This window comes from Anomaloglossus baeobatrachus, chromosome 7, assembly GCF_048569485.1.
Source record: "Anomaloglossus baeobatrachus isolate aAnoBae1 chromosome 7, aAnoBae1.hap1, whole genome shotgun sequence".
Lineage (NCBI taxonomy): Eukaryota > Metazoa > Chordata > Amphibia > Anura > Aromobatidae > Anomaloglossus > Anomaloglossus baeobatrachus.
This window is the reverse complement of record NC_134359.1, coordinates 217,890,991-217,905,427: the sequence shown is the minus strand read 5'-3', so window position 1 is coordinate 217,905,427 and position 14,437 is coordinate 217,890,991. Positions and strand designations below refer to the sequence as shown.

At 42.7% G+C, this 14,437-nt stretch overlaps 1 protein-coding gene across 2 annotated transcripts in view; it reads right to left on the bottom strand.

Annotated features, from left to right (window-relative positions):
* The window catches only part of LOC142245289 (4-aminobutyrate aminotransferase, mitochondrial-like), a 192,724-nt gene that overhangs the window by 20,460 nt on the left and 157,827 nt on the right, over positions 1-14,437 (bottom strand). For both annotated transcript variants that reach the window (XM_075317899.1, XM_075317900.1), the window contains exons 12-13: positions 11,114-11,251; positions 10,331-10,498 (exon numbers count right to left, since the gene is read on the bottom strand). In XM_075317899.1, coding sequence (XP_075174014.1) covers positions 10,331-10,498; positions 11,114-11,251 — 306 coding nt within the window. The remainder of the gene's footprint in view (positions 1-10,330; positions 10,499-11,113; positions 11,252-14,437) is intronic.

Below are 14,437 nucleotides of genomic sequence, written 5' to 3'. Positions count from 1 at the left end.
GTTCGAGACCCCTGGTCTAGATAGTCTTTAATTGCACCAAATTCATCAAAATGCTCCTTCCAGTTATGAAAGATCATTATTTGGCTCATGTAACAAGAAAAATACCCCTCACTGTGTGTGGTATATGTTTCTTTAAGAACCTGACTGCTCTGTATATTTGTACATCAAATCTCTCCAATCAGCTCTTTAACATCAGTTTTAAAAAAGTCAGCTGAAGTTTAACTGTGAACCTGTCAGAAACCTTTACCCCCCAAAACCATTATTATGGCTGTTTAGCCCTTTATAACTCCAAACCACTGCTCCAGCAACAAGAAATCACATTTTGAAGTTGTGTCTGGAAGTGCACGGTAGGGTGAAGATGCACTTCTAGCTTCTCAGCCTCACCCGGTATTCCCTACCTAGCAGCACCCTCTTCTGGCTTTCTGACAAGTCCTTTGCTATGGTTCACGGTCACGGATGTGTCATACAGCCAGGGGAGGCTGCTGCTTTGCAGGAAACACAGCGCGAGTCTGAGAAGCTAGAAGTGCATCGGCAGGCTGGAAAGGAATTCCAGATACAACTTCAAAATGTGATTTCGTTGCTGATGGAGCAGTGTTTTGAGGGTCAAAAAGGTTTTGACTGGCTTATTTTTAAAAGTGCTACACAAGCAATCAAATAACTTGGGGGAGTTAAAGTTTTTTATAGGTTCCCTTTAAGTGTGTCATAGACACTGTGTGATGCTGTACTAAACATCAACATTTACATGGAAGACCCAGCAGGACATCAATAACCCCTGAGATGCCGCAGTCTACGTGTGGACATATCAATGGTGCAACAAAGACCCAGGAGGTAAGGGGGCTCATTTCCACCTCTAAAACCAAAGGAATTTTACACTATGATGAGGTGCTGGACTGCAAAGGGTGCATTTTATATTACAGACCAAAAGTTTGGACACGTCTTCTCATTCAAAGAGTTTACAATTTTCAGAGTCCTGAAAATAAAGAAGATTCACATTGAAGGCATCAAAACTATGAATTAAAACATGTGGTATGAAATACTTAAAGTGTGAAACAACTGGAAATATGTCTTATATTGTAGGTTCTTCAAAGTAGCCACCTTTTGCTTTGATTACTACTTTGCACAGTCTTGGCATTCTCTTGATGAGCTTCAAGACGTAGTCACCGGAAATGGTTTTCTAACAGCCTTGAAGGAGCTCCCAGAGATGCTTAGCACTTGTTGGACCTTATGCCTTCACTCTGCGGTCCAGCTCACCCCAAACCATGGTTCAGGTCTGGTGACTGTGGAGGCCAGGTCATCTGGCGTAGCACCCCATCACTCTCCTTCTTAGTCAAATAGCCCTTACACAGCCTGGAGGTGTGTTTGGGGTCATTGTCCTGTTGAAAAATAAATGATGGTCCAACTAAACGCAAACCGGATGGAATAACACGCTGCTGCAAGATGCTGTGGTAGGCATGCTGGTTCTGTATGCCTTCAATTTTGAATAAATCCCCAACAGTGTCACCAGAAAAGCACCCCCACACCATCACACCGCCTCCTCCATGCTTCACGGTGGGAACCAGCCATGTAGAGTCCATCCATTCACCTTTTCTACAAAAACACGGTGGTTGGATCCAAAGATCTCAAATTTGGACTCATCAGACCAAAGCACAGATTTCAAATGGTCTAATGTCCATTCCTTGTGTTCTTTAGCCCAAACAAGTCTCTTCTGCTTGTTGCCTGTCCTTAGCAGTGGTTTCCTAGGAGCTATTTTACCATGAAGGCCTGCTGCACAAAGTCTCCTCTTAACAGTTGTTCCAGAGATGAGAAGGTGTGTCCAAACTTTTGGTCTGCCCTGTAAATATCTCTCTCTCTATATCTATCTATCTATCTATCTATCTATCTATCCATCTATCTATCTATATATACACACACACACACACACACACACACACACACACACACACTAGAAGGCCCGATTCTAACGTATCAGGTAGTCTAGAATGTGTATGTAGGTTAGCAGATTGAATAATAAGGTAATGAATGGACTGGATAGTTTAAGTTTTATTTAGTATTCTTATAATTGTTTATTGGTTTTAAAATGACAAACAACAGAAGGAACAGTTTTAATAGATGAGTCTAATGTTTAATGATGTCCATGGCTTGTAATGAAAGAAGGCCATAAACAGTGTAAAGTTAAGTAAAAATATGCTGATGCTGTGATGTGGCCCAATGCTGGTATGTGCCCCCCATCGTGGTGCAGCCACCATCCTGACATGTGCCCCCATCCTGCGGGGTAAGGGCGCTTTCACACTTGCGTTCAGCGCAATCCGCCACTATGGAGAACAGCGCAGTCCGTTAACGCAGTGCGCTATTCTCCATAGACTTGTATTGACGAAGTACTGTAACACAAGTGTCTGCGTTGCATCCGCTGGACGACACTGAGTTATTTTGACGCAACGTTGGGTGGAGGGAGCGCTACATGTAGCGTTTTTTGGGTCGTTAAAATAACGCACATTGACAGATTCCGTTGAAATCCGCCAAGGTGTCTAATGATTGTCTATGGTGGCGGATTCCGCTGACAAATTCCGTCACGTTCTACTGAGCATGCTCAGCATGTCCAGCAGAACGATCTAAATCGTTTAAAATCACTCCTGGTCTCTCCCCTCCCTCCCCCCCTCTCTCATACTCACCGATCACGGGCGCGGCTCTGAACGGCTGTCAGAAAGCTCCGACGGCTTTTCCTCTTTTGAAAATGCCGGCCGCTCATTATTCAATCTCGTATTCCCTACTTCCCCCGCCCACCGGCGCCTATGATTGGTTGCAGTCAGACCCGCCCCCACACTGAGTGACAGCTCTCTCACTGCAACCAATCACAGCTGCCGGTAGGTGGGTCTATATCATGCAGTAAAATAAGTAAAATAAAAAAAAAACGTGCTGTCCCCTCCAATTTTGATAGCAGCCAAGATAAAGCCACACGGCTAAAGGCTGGTATTCTCAGGAAGGGGAGTCCCACGTTATGGGGAGCCCCCCAGGCTAACAATATCAGCCAGCAGCCGCTCGGAACTGCTGCATCCATTAGATGCGACAGTCCCGGGACTCTTCCCAGCTCATCCCAAATTGCCCTGGTGCGGTGGCAATCGAGGTAATAAGGAGTTAATGGCAGCAGCCCATAACTTCCACTAAGTCCTAGGTTAATCATGACGGGCGTCTCCCCGAGACCCCTTCCATGATTAACCTGTAAGTTAAAGAAAATAAACACACACGAAACGAAAAATCCATTATTTGGAATAAAAGACAAAAAAACCCCTCTTTCACCACTTTATTAAACCCCCAAATACCCCTCCAGGTCCGACGTAATCCACAGAGGTCCCACGACGCTTTCAGCTCTGCTACATCTCTGCTCACTGCGGTCACTCAGGGGATTTGCGGTTACCTCTCTCTCTCTTCTCGACCGCAAATATCATTTTCCCGGCGAAACATTAAAAAAAAAAAAACACAAAATGTTATTTTACAGGAATCCGTTACTTTATTAGCACACTATTTGCAATGCATCCTGTCACACAACGCACTGACGGATGCCTCACAACGCAAGTGTGAAAGCATCCTAATGTGTGCTGGGGGGGGCGGAGTGCGGGGTGGGTGGAGCCGAGCGGGGCCATGGCGCTGCGGACGTCAGTGCTGGGGACTGCATGGCTGGGGACAGGTGACTATCCAGGTGTGTGTGTGTGTGTGTGTGTTATACATGCGAAGTGCGGGGGGGGGGGGGGAAGCAAAACGGGGAAGTGTCGGCCCATAGTTCGGGCTGTTCAGTTAGGTTCCTTGCACACGTAGCCAGGGTAAATATCGGGTAACTAAGCAAACACTTTGCTTAGGACCCCATGTGTACCCTGGTTACGTGTGCAGGGAGCCTTAGTTGAGCTGTTGGTCGCAGGCTCTTTAGCGCACGCGCTGTGGCGACGGTTGTCACTGTAATGACATCATTTTGGAGCAAGACAGACAGAATAAGGCAATATATATATTTTTATATTTATATATTAGTTCTGACATATGGGAACATAAAATAAAAACATAAAATATCAGCAAAAATGTTTTTTTTCCACCTCCCCCTAAAATAAGAGTAATACAAGTTAATCAATAATTTACAGGTAATTGAAAATGGTTAATAAAAAAAAATATGACTTGGCAAGATACAAGTCATCAGATATGGATGATAAAAATAATAAAAGTAATGACTCTTAAAATGTGATAAAACGAAAACGGTTTTGTGCCATCACTGTTCAAAAAGTAGTAAACATAATATATATTGTCATAGGTGACAGTCTTGTGGTGTCTGGATATAGCAGGTCGCAGCGTTTGGCTGCACAAACTCCTCCCAGACTTTCTATTATTTCTGATTGATGTATATATGGTATCTTATGTATCTCCTTTGCTTGGGGTTCATCCCTTTCCTTTTAGGACCCTGCGGAGTTCCTCACCCTTTCAGCTGTTTCCATCAGCACTTCTGTTTGTGTCCTTAAATTCTCTCATTCCCTTCTGGTCTTGGTTGGCGATACCTCTAACTACCTACAGATCCTGAGTGAAAACAGTTGGCTTGCAATCCTCTGGAGTAAACTTTGTTGCATTATGCAGTCATCTCCCTGAATCTTCTTAGAGAGAAGTTGTTTGTTATTTTCCCTCGTTTGATATCCCTGTGTGTCCTTTAGGTCCTAGTGGGGTTGACGAACAGCTCATACCATCCGTTCCTTACAAAGGGCCCAAATCAGGGTCAGCCTAGGGCCAAGTCGGTGAGGGAAGCCAAGGCCTAGCGGCAGGCTTGGTCAGAAGTCACCATCCCCCCCCCTTCCCTTGACACAGGGTCTCCCTTCCCTTTCGTAGATTGCTTGGTATTTCCCCATACCTAGCATGAGATTATAATATATATCTATACAGTGCCTACAAGTAGTATTCAACCCCCTGCAGATTTAGCAGGTTTGATAAGATGCAAATAAGTTAGAGCCTGCAAACTTCAAACAAGAGCAGGATTTATTAACAGATGCATAAATCTTACAAACCAACAAGTTATGTTGCTCAGTTAAATTTTAATACATTTTCAACATAAAAGTGTGGGTCAATTATTATTCAACCCCTAGGTTTAATATTTTGTGGAATAACCCTTGTTTGCAATTACAGCTAATAATCGTCTTTTATAAGACCTGATCAGGCCGGCACAGGTCTCTGGAGTTATCTTGGCCCACTCCTCCATGCAGATCTTCTCCAAGTTATCTAGGTTCTTTGGGTGTCTCATGTGGACTTTAATCTTGAGCTCCTTCCACAAGTTTTCAATTGGGTTAAGGTCAGGAGACTGACTAGGCCACTGCAACACCTTGATTTTTTCCCTCTTGAACCAGGCCTTGGTTTTCTTGGCTGTGTGCTTTGGGTCGTTGTCTTGTTGGAAGATGAAATGACGACCCATCTTAAGATCCTTGATGGAGGAGCGGAGGTTCTTGGCCAAAATCTCCACGTAGGCCGTGCTATCCATCTTCCCATGGATGCGGACCAGATGGCCAGGCCCCTTGGCTGAGAAACAGCCCCACAGCATGATGCTGCCACCACCATGCTTGACTGTAGGGATGGTATTCTTGGGGTCGTATGCAGTGCCATCCAGTCTCCAAACGTCACGTGTGTGGTTGGCACCAAAGATCTCGATCTTGGTCTCATCAGACGAGAGAACCTTGAACCAGTCTGTCTCAGAGTCCTCCAAGTGATCATGAGCAAACTGTAGACGAGCCTTGACATGACGCTTTGAAAGTAAAGGTACCTTACGGGCTCGTCTGGAACGGAGACCATTGCGGTGGAGTACGTTACTTATGGTATTGACTGAAACCAATGTCCCCACTGCCATGAGATCTTCCCGGAGCTCCTTCCTTGTTGTCCTTGTGTTAGCCTTGACTCTTCGGACAAGCCTGGCCTCGGCACGGGTGGAAACTTTCAAAGGCTGTCCAGGCCGTGGAAGGCTAACAGTAGTTCCATAAGCCTTCCATTTCCGGATGATGCTCCCAACAGTGGAGACAGGTAGGCCCAACTCCTTGGAAAGTGTTTTGTACCCCTTGCCAGCCTTGTGACCCTCCACGATCTTGTCTCTGATGGCCTTGGAATGCTCCTTTGTCTTTCCCATGTTGACCAAGTATGAGTGCTGTTCACAAGTTTGGGGAGGGTCTTAATTGGTCAGAAAAGGCTGGAAAAAGAGATAATTAATCCAAACATGTGAAGCTCATTGTTCTTTGTGCCTGAAATACTTCTTAATACTTTAGGGGAACCAAACAGAATTCTTGTGGTTTGAGGGGTTGAATAATAAATGACCCTCTGAATAAACTTTTCACAATTTAAAAAAAAAGAAAAAAAGAAATAACATTCTTTTTTGCTGCAGTGCATTTCACACTTCCAGGCTGATCTACAGTCCAAATGTCACAATGCCAAGTTAATTCCGAATGTGTAAACCTGCTAAATCTGCAAGGGGTTGAATACTACTTGTAGGCACTATATATCTATATCTATCTATCTATACATACACATCTCTATCTATCTATCTATGTATATATATATATATATATATATATAAAAATACACACACACACATCTGTATCTATCTATATATATATAGATATACACACATTATATATATATATATATATATATATATATATATATATATATATATATCCATCTATCTCTCTATCTCTCTCTCTATATATATATATATATATATATATATATATATATACACACACACACACACACACACACACACACACACACACTAGCTGTAGTACCCGGGCGTTGCCCGGGATAGTAACTGTCTCTCGGTCTCTCTACCAGTCCCTGTCTGTGTGTCGCTGTCTGTCTGTCTCTTTCCTTGTCTGTCTGTGTCTATGTCTCTGTCTGACTATTTCTATCTCTGTCTGTATTTGTATCAGTCTATCGGTCTACTTCTCTGTGTCTGTCTGTCTCTATCTCTGTCTCTATGTGTGTGTCTGTGTCTCTATCTCTGTCTCTATGTGTGTGTCTGTGTCTCTATCTCTGTCTCTATGTGTGTGTCTGTCTGTGTCTATCTCTATGTGTGTGTCTGTCTCTTTCCCTGTCTGTCTTTGTCTGTCTTGGTCTGTCTCTTTCCCCGTCTGTCCCTTTCCTGGTCGACTGTTTCCCGGTCTGTCTCTTTCCCGGTCGACTGTTTCCAGGACTGTCTCTTTCCCGGTCGACTGTTTCCAGGACTGTCTCTTTCCCGGTCGACTGTTTCCAGGACTGTCTCTTTCCCGGTCGACTGTTTCCAGGACTGTCTCTTTCCCGGTCGACTGTTTCCAGGACTGTCTCTTTCCCGGTCGACTGTTTCCAGGACTGTCTCTTTCCCGGTCGACTGTTTCCAGGACTGTCTCTTTACCGGTCGACTGTTTCCAGGACTGTCTCTTTCCCGGTCGACTGTTTCCAGGACTGTCTCTTTACCGGTCGACTGTTTCCAGGACTGTCTCTTTCCCGGTCGACTGTTTCCAGGACTGTCTCTTTCCCGGTCGACTGTTTCCAGGACTGTCTCCTTCCCGGTCGACTGTTTCCAGGACTGTCTCTTTCCCGGTCGACTGTTTCCAGGCCTGTCTCTTTCCCGGTCGACTGTTTCCAGGCCTGTCTCTCTGCCCGGCCTGTCTCTCTGCCCGGCCTGTCTCTCTGCCCGGCCTGTCTCTCTGCCCGGCCTGTCTCTCTGCCCGGCCTGTCTCTCTGCCCGGCCTGTCTCTCTGCCCGGCCTGTCTCTCTGCCCGGCCTGTCTCTCTGCCCGGCCTGTCTCTCTGCCCGGCCTGTCTCTCTGCCCGGCCTGTCTCTCTGCCCGGCCTGTCTCTCTGCCCGGCCTGTCTCTCTGCCCGGCCTGTCTCTCTGCCCGGCCTGTCTCTCTGCCCGGCCTGTCTCTCTGCCCGGCCTGTCTCTCTGCCCGGCCTGTCTCTGTCTGTCTCTCTATTCGTCTCACCACCGAAATCATATAACCTCACACATAAGCTTCAACTAACAGTTTATTTTGTTCCTATAGCAACCACTGACAGTTGCTATTAATAACCTATAGCTCCCACCTCCATTCAGTGTAATGGCGGCAGGATTTTAGAGACTAACTGTAAAGCACGGGGTTAAATTTTTCTGTCAAAACATAGTCCACGACGCTCCCTGGGTCACATGAGGCGTCTGTGAAAATTTCATGATTGTAAATGCGACGGTGCAGATTCCTTTAGCGGACATATATACAGTCATATGAAAAAGTTTGGGCACCCCTATTAATGTTAACCTTTTTTCTTGATAACAATTTGGGTTTTTGCAAGAGCTATTTCAGTTTCATATATCTAATAACTGATGGACTGAGTAATATTTCTGGATTGAAATGAGGTTTATTGTACTAACAGAAAATGTGCAATCCGCATTTAAACAAAATTTGACTGGTGCAAAAGTACGGGCACCCTTATCAATTTCTTGATTTGAACACTCCTAACTACTTTTTACTGACTTACTAAAGCACTAAATTAGTTTTGTAACCTCATTCAGCTTTGAACTTCATAGGCAGATGTATCCAATCATGAGAAAAGGTATTCAAGGTGGCCACTTGCAAGTTGTTCTCCTATTTGAATCTCCTATGAAGAGTGGCATCATGGGCTCCTCAAAACAACTCTCAAATGATCTGAAAACAAAGATTATTCAACATAGTTGTTCAGTGGAAGGATACAAAAAGTTGTCTCAAAGATTTAAACTGTCAGTTTCCATTGTGAGGAACATAGTAAGGAAATGGAAGAACACAGGTACAGGTCTTGTTAAGCCCAGAAGTGGCAGGCCAAGAAAAATATCAGAAAGGCAGAGAAGAAGAACGGTGAGAACAGTCAAGGACAATCCACAGACCACCTCCAAAGACCTGCAGCATCATCTTGCTGCAGATGGTGTCACTGTGCATCGGTCAACAATACAGCGCACGTTGCACAAGGAGAAGCTGTATGGGAGAGTGATGCGAAAGAAGCCGTTTCTGCAAGCACGCCACAAACAGAGTCGCCTAAGGTATGCAAAAGCACATTTGGACAAGCCAGTTACATTTTGGACGAAGGTTCTGTGGACTAATCAAACAAAGATTGAGTTGTTTGGTCATACAAAAAGGCGTTATGCATGGAGGCAAAAAACCACGGCATTCCAAGAAAAGCACTTGCTACCCACAGTAAAATTTGGTGGAGGTTCCATCATGCTTTGGGGCTGTGTGGCCAATGCCGGCACCGGGAATCTTGTTAAAGTTAAGGGTCGCATGGATTCAACTCAGTATCAGCAGATTCTTGACAATAATGTGCAAGAATCAGTGACGACGTTGAAGTTACGCAGGGGATGGATATTTCAGCAAGACAATGATCCAAAACACCGCTCCAAATCTACTCAGGCATTCATGCAGAGGAACAATTACAATGTTCTGGAATGGCCATCCCAGTCCCCAGACCTGAATATCATTGAAAATCTGTGGGATGATTTGAAGCGGGCTGTCCATGCTCGGCGACCATCAAACTTAACTAAACTGGAATTGTTTTGTAAACAGGAATGGTCAAATATACCTTCATCCAGGATCCAGGAACTCATTAAAAGCTACAGGAAGCGACTAGAGGCCGTTATTTTTGCAAAAGGAGGATCTACAAAATATTAATGTCACTTTTATGTTGAGGTGCCCATACCATTTGCACTGGTCAAATTTTGTTTAAATGCGGATTGCACATTTTCTGTTAGTACAATAAACCTCATTTCAATCCAGAAATATTACTCAGTCCATCAGTTATTAGATATATGAAACTGAAATAGCTGTTGCAAAACCCCAAATTGTTATAAAGAAAAAAGGTTAACATTAATAGGGGTGCCCAAACTTTTTCATATGACTGTACATACATACACACATACATACATACACACACTCAGCTTTATATATATATATATATATATTTATTTTTAATCATCTTATGTGTATCAGATCAATGTTACAGCATTTATTGCCAGTGATGTGCGTACAAAACATGTTACATAATCCTTTAGGAGCATTCTGAGCAATGTCAGTGCGAGAAAGTGGAAGTGCAAGTGCATGTCAACTAGTGCAGAGGGGAAAAAAAGGTGGGAGAGAAGCTACATCACAAGGAACAACCACTGAGCTCTTAACTTGCAGGTCTACAAGCAGGCTAGTAAAATAAATAATTATGCAAAAATAAAATAATAATAATAATAAAAAAAAACTCATTGCTAGAGAGTTGTAATTACATCATATGCATTTGCTTCTGTTCTCCTACTATTGGTTGCGGTGTTTAATAGAGAATAAGAGCTCTAGATTACTTACTGCATCAGGCCTTAGTTCTTCCTTATGGAAAAAACCTCCCGTTATCATTTTCTTACTGAAGGAAACCACATCAGCTGGATCATCCATGCCCCAATGTTCATGGGCCCAGAATTTACCAGTTGCGCCGCCTCCAGTTTGTACTTCATCGACCAAAAAAGCACATCCATGCTGGGAAAACACATGTGCATTAGGACTGAAAACATACAGCAAAAATTCATAGATTTTCCGATCTAAGTGGTAAGGTTCTCCTTATGGAAAGTGACATACTAGGTCTGGCAAACCAGTATGAGGAGACTTAAACACCTTGCCTGCTCCTGTGGGAAATTCAATATGCAAATTGCCTCTTCAGAGAGGAAGAGGACTTGATCTCTGGCGCCACCTACTGGAAGTAGCAATCGTAAAAGTCAATATTGACCCTTTAATGAGCCACATGACTTAAGATAAAAGCCAAACCAGAATCTCAATTTGTAGACACTGCATTTCTGGGAATTGCCCCTCGTCAGATCTCATACTTTGTACTGACGAGTGGTAATACCCCAACACAGAGTCTGCAAATTGAGATTCTGGTTTGACTTTAACTTGCTATTTCCAAGTCATCTTCCACTCTCAAGAAGCAATTTGTATATAGGTTTTCAGAATCTTACTCAATGGGAGAAATAATTACATATTTTACATTTTCGACATAGTAAAAACTTTAAGAATATGACCATCTGCTCTGTTATCTGCCACAGCATCTAACTTGCATGCAAACATTACATAAATCATAACGAACATCTCTCTTACTTTTCTGGCGATTACTCTCAATTTCCTGAAAAAGTCATCAGACGCATGATTGTCCCCTCCTTCTGACTGAATTGGCTCCACGACTATCCCAGCAACAGTCTTTTTCTTTTTCCTATATTTTACAATCAGGTCTTCCACCTAGATGTGATGAAAACACTGGACTTACATTTCCACTTTGATATTTGTTACATTTTTTTCTTGTGATTTTTTCATTTCATTTATTTAACTCCAAAAGTTTCTTTATTTGAAAAAAAACCCAAAAAATACTACCTCTAACAGAGAGAACTGTATTCATCAGTTGCAAGGCACATGGTCTACAGAGTTTTTCATCCTTTTAAATATTATGTCCCATGTCTGCACTGACTTGGAATGCACTAGTGAAGAAGCTACGTCTGCAATAAAATGGCAGTGTCACGGCACAGACTTAGGGAAGGTCCGGCGTGAGGTAAAACACACAACAGACAGTTTTACCAAGACAAACAAGGGGTACACAGAGAACACATTAACAATGGTGGGCCCTGATTCTAGTGAGAGGGAAGATGGACACTTCCTCCAATTACAAGCCGCTATAACCTGCACTCCTTGCCAGTCCCTATACAGGTTCCTCACCTGTCGCCGAGCAGGAATCTAAAGCCCTGAGAAACCCTCCAATAGTCATGGCTAGTGAGTGGGAAGGTAAGGATCACTAGTCAGAGTTTAGCAGTTTTGGTATTTTCACATCAGTTTTATTTTGACAGAGCTGGGGCGCAAAGGGGGCACAGCTTGTCTAATTCATGAGGAGCTGTACCGTTCCTTATACCAGAAATCTAACCCCAGGGGAAGGTTTATGACATGGCGCACGGAGGCATGCACCCCTACATGAATCAGGAGCGTCTGACTCCACAATGCTCTTTCATTATGAACGGAGTGAAAATCATTGATCTTGGTGAATTCGGCCTTATTATTCAAATGGACAACTGAGAATTACCATTTCTCTTGACAAATACACAGTCCGATATTGTCAGCACTAAATGGAGAATATAAAAGTGTGCAGGGACAATATTATTACTAGCAGCACGACTTTTCACTTTATTAAAAAAAAAATTCTGGCAGGAACTGTGTACGTCTGTATAGGAATAAGTTTCTAAATAATGATGCTCTGGAATATTTGTCTAAATATTTCCTGAAACAGACATGTCGGGAAAGTCGTCATTCCATCTTTTGAGTTTTATTGTAGTAAATGCATTATAAATCCAATTTACAGACAGGAATAAAGAATTCAGAATGAATCCCCCAATCCTTCCTGGAAGTTATTTACACAGCTTTGGCTACAAAGAAAAGTGTAGAATCGAAACCTTGTCCTGATTGATCCAAATTGGAGACTCTTATGTCATCCATGGATTATGATGTGGTGGGCATTACGGAAACCTGGCTGGATGAAAGCCATGACTGGGTGACAAACATACAGGGTTATAGTACATTTAGGAGGGACAGGAAAGACAGAAAATGTGGTGGGGTGTGTATATTTATCAAATGTAACCTAAAACCTGTGTTGAATGATGACATTGCGGCGAACTGCAACAATGTGGAGTCAGTATGGGTAAATGTACATGGGGAGGGTAATAATGGAAAAATGCTAATTGGAGTTTGCTATAAGCCTCCTAACATACCTGAACAAATAGAGGGTGAAATGCTGGAACAAATTGAAAAGGCAGCTAATAATAATAATCGGGTTCTTATTATGGGGGATTTCAACTATCCAGACATACAGTGGGACATAAAATCTTCTGGTTGTGCTAAAAGCTGTAAATTCTTATTTACCATTCAAGACCATTTCCTCTCTCAGATGGTAGATGAACCGACGAGGGGAGATAATTTGCTAGATCTGGTCCTGTCAAATAGACCGGAGACAATTTCAGATCTACAGGTTCGGGAGCACTTAGGCACCAGCGATCATAATATGGTAAGCTTCAACGTAATATTCAATAGAACATTTCAAAGGGGAAATGCTAAAACCTGGCATTTTAGGAAAGCTGATTTCAACAAATTAAGGGAAGAGCTTAAATGTGTAGATTGGGACAAAGTCATGGTAACTGGGGATACTGAACATAAATGGGGAAGGTTTAAGGATATACTGCTAGAGTCCTGTAAAAAACGTATACCCTCTGGTAATAAAATGTCCCGGAATAAAAAGAAACCACTATGGATAAATAAGACTGTACAAAGTATAATAAAACAAAAACAAAGGGCGTTTAAAATCTTGAAGGCTGAGAATACAGAAATAGCATTTCAGGAGTATAAAGATATCAATAGGAAATGCAAAAAAGAAATCAAACAAGCAAAACTAGCTACTGAAACAAAAATCGCCAATGACATTAAAATAAATCCCAAAATCTTTTATAAATACATTAATGCCAAAAGGAAAACAAAGGATAGTATTGGCCCCTTAAAATATAATAACAAGTTAGTTATAGAGGACAAACAAAAGACTGAGATATTAAACAGGCATTTCTCATCTGTGTTCACCAAGGAACTGACTGTACCAGGGATCATTCAACAAGTGAAAAATCAAAGTTCCCCACCAGATATAATTAATTTTACACAAGAAGAAGTACGCCTACGTCTGAGTAAATTAAACATTGACAAATCCCCAGGGCCATATGGCATTCATCCACGAATATTGAGGGAATTGAGCTCCGTAATTGACAGACCGCTGTATCTCATCTTTTTAGACTCTCTTGTAACAGGGTTGGTGCCTCAGGATTGGAGGATTGCTGATGTGGTACCGATATTTAAGAAAGGTAAGAGGGTAGATCCAGGCAACTACCGTCCAGTAAGCCTGACATCAGTAGTATGCAAAGTTTTTGAGGGCATATTAAGGGATGACATGCAAAAATATGTTGCAGAAAATAATATAATAACTGACAGACAGCATGGATTCATGAAAGCCAAGTCGTGTCTAACCAACCTGTTGGGGTTCTATGAGGGGGTAAGTGCAAACCTGGATATTGGTAATGCAGCTGATGTGATTTATTTGGACTTTGCAAAGGCATTTGATACTGTACCACATAATAGCCTTATACTAAAGCTCCAGAAGCAAGGACTAGGGGAAACTATATGCAACTGGGTAAGGAATTGGCTAAAAGATAGGAAACAAAGATTAGTCATACATGGTACATTCTCTAAATGGGCTATAGTCAGCAGTGGGGTGCCGCAGGGATCTGTGCTACGACCAATTCTTTTTAATCTCTTTATTAATGACCTTGTGGATGGGATTGATAGTAAAGTGTCAGTCTTTGCTGATGACACCAAACTATGTAGGATATTAAAAACTGACCTTGATAG